We start from the raw sequence: 12,265 nt of genomic DNA on the forward strand, positions 1-12,265 counted from the left end.
AGCCTGGAAGGGAGAGGTGTTTGGGAGAGAATGGATACATGTATATGCATGACTGAGTCCCTTTACCGTCCACCTGAAACTATCATAACACTGTTAATCGACTCTCCTCCAATATAAAATAAAAAGTTGGAAGAAAAAAAAAGACTAAGAGATCCCGCTGAATCTATGGTTAAGACAAATATACTCCTGTTTGAACTTGGATTTGAGCTTGCTGATTTCAAAATCCTACTGTTGACCTGAAGTTTAGAGATCGTTTCCAAGGTATGAACTCCATCCACATCAAGTTCCCTAAACAACTCAGATTGACCCAGGGCTCTCTCACAGATGACAGGTGACTGTCTAAGCTGACATCAAAACATAGCTCTGGATGTCAGATGTTTCACCTGAGACAGACCAAGATGAGAATTAATGCATGAGGAATATGGTTAGGAAAGTGGCGAGATCAGCATGGCAAACAGGAACATTTTAGGTCTAGAGTTCATTCATACAAATCACAGAACTTCACCGTTTATCATAAGGAATGTAAATGCCTCTAAAATTTTCAGTTAAGTCATGTTGAAGGAAAAATGCAAAAGCACAGTACATCCATCAAGGAGACCCTGAAAAACCTTGCATAGTTACAGCATGAGTGTTCTGTAATGTAGCAATGAGTACATAAAAGAACTTGGATGCTTCTTTTTTTATTTTTATAAAATATACAAAATAAAATGATAGGTGAACATATTAGATTCAGAGGCATGGGGTCAAAAGGTAAAAATTTCCATTTTTTCTTGGAGCACAGTGCTTTCCAATGTTGTGTTAGTTTCTGCTCTGCAGCAAAGTGAATCAGCTGTATGCATAGATATGATGTGGTACCTGTATATACAATGGGATATTACTCAGCCATAAGAAGGAACGAAACTGTGCCATTTGCAGAGATGTGGATGGATCTAAAGAACTAAATCAAAAAGAGAAAAATAAATAGTGTTTATTAACGCATATATGTGGAATCTAGAAAACTGCCACTTTAAAAATACAAGTTATGAACACTTCTTCCTTTCTTCCACACATCAGAATGAACACATCTTTTGAGTTCCTTAAGTTGAAATCCCTACCACTGCCTCTTCACTTTCCTATTTGATAAAAACAAGAAATCTATTATATCTAGTGGAGAGTAAGCAGCAGGTTCCACATTACAGACTACCTACTAAAGCAAGCCATTAACCACTTGAGCTGATAAACTAATCTTTTGCTTCAGGTCAAAAAAGGGGGGGGTGGGGAAGGAGGAAAGAAGAAAACAAAGGAGGGAGGGAGAGGGACTAGGAGAGACAAGGGGGGGGGGAATTACTTTTCTACTTCTACCTCCCAGCTGTACCCCTGCACTTTGTAACTTGTATTACTTTGTTCAACTCATTTTCCTCAGCTACAATGTCTTTTGCACTCTCTATCAAAATCTTATGTTTAACATCATCTTATGCTTTTTTAGCTTTCCTGGAGGCTCAGTGGTAAAGAATCCACCTGCAATGCACAAGATGCAGATTCAATCCCTGGGTGGGGAAGGTTCCCTGGAGAAGGAAATGGCAACCCACTCCAGTATCCTTGCCTGGGAAATTCCACGAACAGAGAAACCTGGCGGACTACAGTCCAGAGGGTCACAAAAGAATCAGACACAACTGAGCAACTAAACAACAACAACATGGTTTTGTTTTTTTTTTTTTTTTTTTTTAATTTTGGGCCTCACCCCAAGGCATGTGGGAACTTAGTTCCCTGACTAGGGATTGAACCCATGCCCCCTGCATTGGAAAGCAGAGTCTTAATCACTGGACCACCAAGGAAGTCCCATCTTAGGCTTATTTTTCAAAGTTTCAACTCAAATCCTCCCTCTTCTTTCTCATAAAATCCTTAAAGTTCACTCTCTGTTCTGAACCACCATGTCCTCACTTTCTGTAGCTCCCAGAACAGCCTGATTCTACAGAGCCTTTTGTTTATTATATTACTGATTCCCAAACCCTTTAGAGGTCAGAATTTTGCATATCACAAGTGCCCAATTCATTTGTGTGCATGTAACACTGAACTCTAGCTGACTATTCAAAGAACTGAACTTAATGGGATACAACAATAAAAGAGCGCTTTTCTTTTTGCAGAAAACTCTCTTCAAACATACTTGTAGTTCATCTGTGCCTTGGATAAGTAAAATAAGAGAAAGATAAATACCATATGATCTTACTTATATATGGAACCTAAAAAAAAAGCAAATGAGCAAACATAACAAAACAGAACAGACACATAGATACAGAGACCAAATAGGTGGTTGCCAGAGGGGAAGGGGGATGGGGATGAGTGAAATAGGTGAGGGAGATTAAGAGGTACAAGCTTCCAGTTACCAAATGAGTCATGGGGATGAAATACACAGTGTGGGGAATATAGTCAATAATACTGTCATATCTTTGTACAGTGACAGATGGTCACTAGACTCACCAGTGATCATTTTGAAATGTACAGAAATATTACTGAATCACTATGTTATGTACCTGAAACTAACAGAGGTCAATTATACTTCAAAAAAAAGAAGGAAAGAAAGAAAGAAGGAAACATGAGACAGAGAACAGCTTTCAGTCCTAGGTACTAACAAAGTCTCAGTTTTTAAAAGTAAAAAGTCCAGACTCCTTGCTTCTGACTGCAGTGGCTAAGAGCACCAGAGCGCAGAGCAACACGAACAAACCTTAAAAACAGTCCTCAGTGAAAAGTAAGAATCAAAACAACTTAATACAGAGCCGTTTACATTCAGGGAAAATTCATGCAAAAACAGTAATACAAAGTTTCCCAGGCCAGGACATACACAAACAAACAAAAAAAATACATATGGAACCCATTATATCAGCTTTCTATGCGGAGGGCTGAGAGTGGAGAATGGGGACCAAAATGCATAAATAAACAAAACGAGAAAAGCATTTTGCACAAATTAATAATGAGAATGTACCATGAACTAGGAGTCAGATTGACTCAGGCCTCTGTACTGCCCATCTCCAAGGAATATCTGGACCTCGTAAGAATCAGAGCTTCACTGCCCTTTCACGTTCAAACCTCAGGAAAGGAATGGCCAGGTTGGCTGAGGTTGGATGTAGTCAGCTTCTCTAGTATTTCCCTCCTGTTGCTCTTTTCTTCTATGACTCAAGAGTGATATCTCTGGTTCCCCCAGGGTTGGAGCAGTGGAGAGCAGAATGGGATAGAAAAAGTCTTATTGAACTGGGTACAACCATGAACTTGCAACAATAACCCCTGTATGCTGATTCCTCTCAAGAGAAGCTTATGTACCTTCGAGGACCTGTCTCTAAAGATACATCCAAAGAATTAAACATGACAGGTAAAAAATAAAAGATTAACTTGCAAAAAAAAAAAAAATATTAACTTGCCTGAACCCCAGCACCTACTGCCCAAAGAATAGAAAAGCAAATACATTTACAGTTTTTGACCTAGTTGCTTTTGATCTACTGGGTTTTTTAAGAGTCAGCATAAGCTGGCTGTGTAATAATATAATGATTACAATTATAGTAACCATTTAATGAACACTTGCTATAATTGTGCATGCGAGCATGTTCAGTTGTGTCCGATTCTTTGAGACTCCATGCATTGTAGCCCGCCAGGCTCCTCTGTCCATGGGATTTTCCAGGCAAGAATACTGGAGTGGGTTGCCATTTCATCCTCCAGGGGATCTTCCTGACCCAGGGATCGAACCCACATCTCCTGCACTGCAAGCAGATGCTTTACCACTGAGCCAGTAGGGCAGCACTTGCTACAATGGTGCTCATTTATTCCACACAAGACCCTGTGTCACAGATTCAGTTACTATCCTCATTTCATAGAAAAAGAAACAGAATCTAAGAGAGGTCACAGAGCCAATATACAACATACTTAGAATAAAATCCTGAGATTCCTATTTCAAAATCATGTTCTTAGCCTTCACACTTCATTTACATAGCAGTTGCACTTGGCAGAGGGTACAGCAGAGTAGAGGTGACAACACTGCCCCCGAGGACAATGATCTGGCAAGAAAAGAACTGGCTGACTTCTTCGAGAGGCCTCAAGTCACTAAGCAGTAAATGGAAAAAATAACTGCCTCTTTCTCTGGTGAAGTAAGGGGAGATAAAATCACCTTCATCCTTGATTTTACTGCAAAAGAGGTGGCTAAGCCACAGCAGCCAATAGGTATGGATGGAATTAGGAGATTCCCTAATGGAGTGTGTTTTATGTGGGCAGTCCAACTGCACTAGACTCATCTACACAATGGGCATAAAAATAATAGTATCTTAGGGTGGTTGTGGGGCTTCCCTGGTGGCTCAGAGGGTGAAGAATCCACCTGCAATGGGAAAGACCTGGGTTTGATCCCTGGGTTGGGAAGATCCCCTGGAGAAGGAAATGGCAACCCACTCCAGTATTCTCGCCTGGAGAATCCCATGGACAGAGGAGCCTGGTGGGCTACAGTCCACGGGGTCGCAAAGAGTCAGACACAACTGGGTGACTAAGCACAGCACACAGGGTGGTTGCGACAATTCAAGGTGTTAAAATACATAATAGATTTAGAACAGTGCTTGACAGACAATACTCACTGTCTAAACACTAGCTACTCACTCTTGGTATTAACGATAGAGACTTGGCTACTAGGGACCCCTGAGGCCTTAAATATATGTAATCTCCAAGCAGAGATGGGGAGAGGCCCAAGCTCATCTTGGCTTCCTCTCAGTGGGCGTTTAGTTTGGACGAGTAGTTAAGCTGTTGTCCTGGCCAATAGAAAGCAGAGTTCAGAAGGCATATGACAAGGATGGGGAAACAAGATGTCAAGGAATAAGAATAATTTCTACTTTTTTTTTTTAACCAATTCTTTTTTTTTCAAATGTAATATTTAAATTTAATTTTTAAAGATTAAAACAAAACAAGACAAAAAACAATAAAATGACACTTGGTGAAACTTAGGTTCTTTGCATAAGTCCTACAGTTAATTAGCAAGTGAATCAGTATTTATTTATTTATTTATTTTAATATTTATTATATTTTTTTATTAGTTGGAGGCTAATTACTTCACAACATTTCAGTGGGCTTTGTCATACATTGACATGAATCAGCCATAGAGTTACACGTATTCCCCATCCCGATCCCCCCTCCCACCTCCCTCTCCACCCTATTTCTCTGGGTCTTCCCAGTGCACCAGCTCCCAAACGTGGCATTTAGAGTATACCAACTTGGTTTCATCTAATCCTCACAATTGTCTGGGATATTACCAACAGTGTTCCTTGTCTGAGCCTTCATTCCCACCTCTGTAAAAAGACAATAAAGAGGAGTGAGGATTCAGGCTGGGGCAACCTGACCCCAGAGCACACCCTCCTACCTTCTGCCCTCATTACTTAAGGGTCTACCACTGAGAGCCAGACGTCAAGGGGGTGGGGGGTATCAACAAGGCTGTGGATGGGACTGACACACGCCATAATCACAGCACAGTTTGCACTAGGATTGATAGGTGTAAAACACAAGTCACAAATACTTTGATTTGCCTTGTTTAAGATTATATTTGAAACAAGTTTAAGTGATACTTCATGAGAAACTTTGGGGAAAGCCCGTTGTTATATGCACTTTTGAAAATACAAACCACCAACCGACCTTTTACCCTCTCTCAGAAAGAGAGAGATGAGAAATTATTGACCTGCCAGATTTTGTAAACTTTAAGTTAAATCTATACTTGGTCTTTATATTTATTTCTATATGAGAGAACAATTGAATTTCTAAGACTCCTTCCTACAAAGGGCAATGATATTACTTCCTGTAATAGTACAAAGTTTATTTTCATAATTCTCTTCTATGTGTTCTTATAATCTTTTGATTGTATTTTTATTATGGAAAACTACATACATGGAAAGGTTGTGGAGAATCATATTGATTCAAAACTTTGACTCAAAGTTGTAAAATACACCACAAGAAATTGAGTTTGCTCACCAGCCTTACGTTAACTAACCCATAGACGGTAAATGCTGATGAGAATGAAGACAAATCCCATATCAAAACTGTGAAGGCTCTTCTTACGTTAAGATCTGAAATCATTTCCTCTTTGCAGAAGCTATCTTTTGCAAATGGCATAAGCATATGATCATGACATTGGTCTTGAAACCCACTGCAGCTCTCCCTTGGTTCTGCACAAGCCCATGCAAGGGATGGGCTTCATGGAGTTGTCAGCAGCAAAAGGGATCATGGAAGGACCAGTGACCTGTAAACAGTAAAAGGTGTACGAAAACGAGGGGAGATTGTCAGCTGCAGAAGAGAGGCAGTATGTTGTGTGCAAGATTAACATTTCCCATGGTTCTGATGTTGAAGCTGAAACTCCAATACTTTGGCCACCTGACGCGAAGAGCTGACTCATTGGAAAAGACCCTGATTCTGGGAAAGATTGAGGGCAGGAGGAGAAGGGGATGACAGAGGATAAGATGGCTGAATGGCATCACCAACTCAATGGACATGGGTTTGGGTGGACTCCGGGAGTTGGTGATGGACAGAGAGGCCTGGCGTGCTGCAGTTCATGAGGTCACAGAGTCGGACACAACTGAGCAACTGAACTGAATGGTTCTTATACTAGGTTGGGAGCCTTGTGGAGGTCATCACACACTCGTATATATCACCACTGAGCACTGAGGGAAGAATATTAGGCAGAGATTGTCCAATCTACCTGTTTGCAGTCCTAGAAAGTACTGGGTTCATCTCCATGGTCCATTCTACTTCCCTTGTGGTACCATAGACAGGAAACTGCCTGCTGATGCAGGGGACACAGGAAGATCCCGCTAAGCCCATATGCCACAACTACTGGTCCTGTGCTCTGGAGCCTGTGGGCCGCAACTACTGAAGCTCCGGTGTGCTAGAGCTTGTGCTTCTCAACAAGAGAAGCCACCACAAGGAGAAGCCCATGCACGTAGTCATCAAGGTTCTGAGTCTGCCTCCCACTGTGGGACCTTGTGAGACTCCCCTCAACCTGCTGCTGGAGTGGCAGTTAGCAGGTGCTCAATAAATGCATGTTGACTGACTGATTGACCAGACCTCCCATTCCTCGTCTGCAGAAATAAAAAGGATGGCAGACATGATATCTGAAGTAATTTCCAAGTTTAAAAGTTCAGACCTTGGGTGCAATCGAAAAATGTTGTCAGAGGGGAAATGGAACTCTTTAGAGATTGAGTAATTGTGAAGCAGCAGGCAGTAAGGTTGGAATGGTCATCATTAAAATATATAAATAACAATTGCTGGAGAGGACATGGAGAAAAAAGAACCTTCCTACACTGTTGCTGCGAATGTAAATTGGTGCAGCAATTTACAATTTTCCACTATGGAAAACAGTATGGAGGTTCCTCAAAAAACTAAAAATAGAGTTGCCATATGATCCAGCAATGCCACTCCCGGGGATATATCCAGACAAAACTCTAATTTGAAAAGATACATGCACCCCTATGTTCGTAGCAGCATTACTCACAAGACACGGAAACAACCTACATGTCCATCGACAGATGAATGGATAAAGAAGTGGCGGGACACACATACAATGTCATACTGCATGCATGTGTGCTTAGTAGCTCGGTCGCAAATGACTCTTTGTGACCCCATGGACTGCAGCCCTCCAGGCTCCTCTGTCCATAGGATTTTCCAGGCAATAATACTGGAGTGGGTTGCTATTTCCTCCTCCAGGGTGTCTTCCTGACCCAGGGATCAAACCCGAATCTCCTGGGTCTCCTGCATCACAGACAGATTCTTTACCACTGAGCCATGGAGAAGCCCACATATATACAATGGAATATTACTCAGCTATAAAAAAAAAGAATGAACTAATACCATTTGCAGCAACATGAATGGACCTAGAACGTATCATACTAAATGAAGTAAGTCAGAAAACAAATATCATCTGGAAGCACTTATAGGTGGAATCTGGGCTTCCCATGTGGTTCAGTAGTAAAGAATCCACCCACCAATGTGGGAGACAAGGGTTCGACCCCTGGGTCAGGAAGACGCCCTGGAGGAGGATAGGGCAACTCATTCCAGTATTCTTGCCTGTATACTGCCATATATAGAGTAGCCTGGCAGTCTACAGTCCATGGGGTCACAAAGAGCTGGACACAACTGAGCAACTCATGCACATATGTGGAATCTAAAATATGACACAAATGCATCTATCTATGAAGCAGAAACAGACTCACAGACATAGAGAACAGACCCCAAAGAGGAATGGGGGTTGGATGGGTTGGGAGTTTGGGAGTAGCAGATATAAATTATTATATATAGAATGAATAAACAACTAGGTCTTACTGTATAGGACAGTGAGCTGTATTCAATATCCTGTGATAAATCATAATGGAAAAGAATGTATACATATGTGGAATTGAATCACTTAGCTATACAGCAGAAATTAACACAACATGCAAATCAACTATACTTCAATTAAATAAATTTTTTAAAAAAGAATTTCCTTTCCTATCTAGTTTACCTTCATTCTATTCTCTCACTTATCTCCCTCTTTCTCTCTCTCTCTAAGTTCAAAATGGAAATCTTCTCAACAATGTCTCCTTTGCACCAAATGGGGATTAGTTGTAAATCCACCAGTGAGTTGATTGAGAACAAATATTTTGGTGAAAAGACTTAAAAATCTGAATTTTTTCCTGGTTTTATTTATTTTAAGCTATTATAAAATAATGATTATATTCCCCTGTGCTATACAATAAACCTTTGCAATTTATTTATTTTATATATAGTAGTTTCTATCTCTTAACTCCCTACTCTTATCTTGCCCTACCCTCTTCTCTCTCCCCATTGGTAACCACTAATTCATACTCTATATTTGTGAGTCTGTTTCTGTTTTGTTATATTCAATCATTTTATTTTTTAGATTCCACATATAAGTGATATCATATGATGTTTGTCTATGTTTGATTTATTTCACTAAGCAAATGTCCTCTAGGTCCCTCCACATTGTTGCAAATGGCAAAATTTCATTCTTTTTATGCCTGAGTGGTATTCCATTGTATATATGTACCACGTCTTTATCCATTCACCTACTGATGGACACTTAGGTTTCTTACATATCTCGGCTGTTATAAATAGTATTGCTATGAACATTGGGATACATGTATCTTTTTGAGTTAGTGTTTTCATTTTCTTCCAATATTTTCCTAGGAGTGGAATTCCTAGATCATATGGTAGTTTTATTTTTATTTTTTTGAGAAATCTCCATACTGTTTTCCACAGTGGCTGTACCAATTTATGTTACTTCTAACAGTATACAAAGATTTCCTTTTCTCCACACCAGCATTTATGATTTGCTGACTTTATGATGATAGCTGTTCTGAAAGGTGTGAGGTGACATCTCATCGCAGTTTTGGTATGCATTCCTCTGATGATCTGGGATGTTGAGCATCTTTTTATGTGCCTGTTGGCCATCTACATCTTTCTTAGAAAAAACATATATCCAAGCCTTCTGCCCATTTTTTGGTTGTTTGGTTTTTTTATATATTGAGTAATATTTATATGTATGTATATTTGGATTTTAACCCCTTATCAGTTATAGCACTTGCAAATATTTTCTCTCATTCAGTCAATTGTCTTTCATTTTGTTGATGCCTTCCTTTGCTGTGCAAAAGCTTTTATGTTTAATCAGGTCTCATTTGTTTTCTTTTGCTTTTGTTTCTTTTGCCTTAGAAGACATATCTGAAAAAAATATTTCTATGATTCATGTCAAAGAGTGTTCTGCCTATGTTCTCTTCTAGAAGTTGAATGGTTTCAAATCTGACACTTAGGTTTTCAACTAAAATCGAAATAGGTTTTAGAAATTATTTTTAAAATCTAAATATCTATGCATCACCAATAAGCTCAGAGTACTGTACAGCTCTTTTTTGGTATCAACCCCTCTCAGCACATAACCCTAAAGGTGACTTATCTCTCGCATTCCAGAGAGGAGAAAGCAAGTCCCAGTGGAGTCTGCTCCATGCTGAGCTGAATTCACTTGCAAAGAAGATGTGGCACAAGCAGAGCTGAAAACCAGCCCAGGAGAATGTGTGTTTTTGAACCAAACCATCTCCAAATGCCCTGGGAAGTGCTTGCAAGCTTTGTTTGTGCTGCCGGCAAAAGAGACTTTTCACAAAAGGGCTGTTTTTCAAAGAACAACAAACGCTGCTATTTTAAACTTGGGGGTGGGAGATCTATCAGGACCTGGACCGTTTACACAAGCGAGTGCTGGCTGACTGACATCTCACCCCAGTGTCTGCAGCTCTGGCTTCCAAGGAAAGCAAAGGGTCCCGCTTCTGATGGCTCTGGGAGTCAGCATATGAGCTCTCCAGCTGTAGTTGAACTTTGCAACGTATGCAGAAATCCTCAACAAGGTCAGGCTGGTGATGTTTACCACCCAAGTGGTCTTGGGGATTAAAGGGGGCCAGGAAGCTATGGAAGACTTGAGCACAGTCAGCAGACACAGGACTTAATGGACACTAACCCCCATACTCTGCGTGCGTGTGTGTGTGTGTGTGTGTGTGTGTGTGTGTGTGTATGTGTTGTCCCTATTATTGCTCTAGCACAATGCTGCTTGACTGTAAGAAACCAGCCGCTGGAGTCAGGCTACCTGGGTTGACAGCCTCACTCCACCATAGCTAAGCCCATAAACTCCCCAGGTTTCAGCTTCCTTGTAAGTAAAGTAGAGGCGGTAACAAAGGTGCCTGCACCCAGGAGGCTGTTGTCAGCAGTCAAGAGGCCGACACACCAGAGCGTTCCCACATCCAACCACACTGGCCATGACTGTTGGCTCACAGAAGCCCAACAAACTGCCCACCAAACAGGAATGTGTGTCTGGCCCTTGCAAAGTCAATGAAAAGGCAGAGACGACAACACCATCCTGCTCAGGGTGTTAGATTTTAAAAACATGTCATAATAATAATAATGACAAGGAGTATAATCACCAATTTCCATCACAACTCCAGTGCTTTTTCTCACATTATAGAGATTCATGAAATTCTGGAAGAGAAGCAGCCAGCGGTGATCAGCAAGACAGAACAGGGAAAGGTGAGCCCCTACGGGAGGAAAATTTCTCTAAAAGGGCTGTTATTTTTACAACACAGCCCTAAATCTTTCCAGGAAAGGAAAACACAGCCAGGCTCACTCAGCAGGGGGGCGGAATCGCATTTCCCCTTCTCTCACCAGAAGTTTCAAACTAACTAGAAACGTGACAATGACTGCCAGTGGCCGGCCGGTTGGAAATTTTATTTTTAAAAAAAATCATTTTCCGTGTTCAGAGTCTGAAAAATAGGGATTGAAACAGTGCAGAGGAGGAAAAGGCGGTGAGGGGTTACTAGCTAACTCTAGAGTTTTCACAGCAGCATCCTTATTAGTGTTCAAGAGACCCGACCTTCGGTTTCGTAAGAAGTAAGGACACAACACGTTAAGCACTGAATTCCGAGATGCCCAGAGTTACCCAGCTCCCAGCCCAGATTTCTTTGCAACTCAGCCAAACGGCTTTGCGGAGTTCAGCTGAGTGGGGGGAGGGGGGAAAAGAGCAGCCAACTTTGCACGCGTCTTGCCCTGCAGGTTTCAAAGGAAATAAGGAAAAGACACTAACCTTGCCTCTTGTCTGGGAAGAGCACCGGGCCCGGCTGAGGTTGTCGCCCATAGCAAAGGGCCCCCAGGTTCAGGAGCTGAGCCACCACGCAGAGCTTTGCAAGCCAGCTCCTCTGGGCACATGGCATGATTCAGTCGTTGGGGAGAAGAAAAATCAACAAGTTTTAGCTCTCAGCTCAAGAAATCAAGTCCTCGCCCGTGGCCGAGCAAGAAGATGCAGGGGTGCATGGTCCAGGAGTGGGGAGAGGGAGGCTGCAAGGCTGCCCGCGATCTCCCTTTGCTTTCTTTTTTTTTTTTTTAAGCAGAAAGGGGCTAGTTACCTTTCCGTCCCCTCCCTCCTCCTGAAAGGGGAGTGATTGAGCTGACAGCGTCTGCTTTCCGCGGGCTGTGGAATGGGTCGGAGCGGGAGGGCGCAGCCCACCCCCGATCCCCACCCCTCTGCCTTGGGCGCCCGGCCTCCTCCAAGCCAGCCCCGCGCATCTTCCTCCGGGACTCCCACCCCCGCGCTCCGCCGCCCCGCCCAGAGCCCGGCCGAGCCGGCCAAATAGGGGAGCTCAGAGAGAGTCACCCTGGGCGGGACCGCGAGAGGCCCCCAGGCCAGTCCCTCATACACGAGGAAAACATTGAGGGCAGAGATGGGGTAGAGGGGACCCCACTCCCCGACCCT

General features: G+C 42.2%; 1 protein-coding gene across 1 annotated transcript in view; it reads right to left on the reverse strand.

Annotated features, from left to right (window-relative positions):
* Positions 1 to 12,016, reverse strand: part of ADAMTS12 (ADAM metallopeptidase with thrombospondin type 1 motif 12) — a 377,986-nt gene extending 365,970 nt beyond the window's left edge. The window contains exon 1 of the mRNA XM_065905225.1: positions 11,600 to 12,016. Coding sequence (XP_065761297.1) covers positions 11,600 to 11,726 — 127 coding nt within the window. The 5' untranslated portion in view covers positions 11,727 to 12,016. The remainder of the gene's footprint in view (positions 1 to 11,599) is intronic.
* Positions 12,017 to 12,265: the final 249 nt, after the last annotated feature.

Source organism: Muntiacus reevesi, chromosome 14 (assembly GCF_963930625.1).
Source record: "Muntiacus reevesi chromosome 14, mMunRee1.1, whole genome shotgun sequence".
Classification (NCBI taxonomy): domain Eukaryota; kingdom Metazoa; phylum Chordata; class Mammalia; order Artiodactyla; family Cervidae; genus Muntiacus; species Muntiacus reevesi.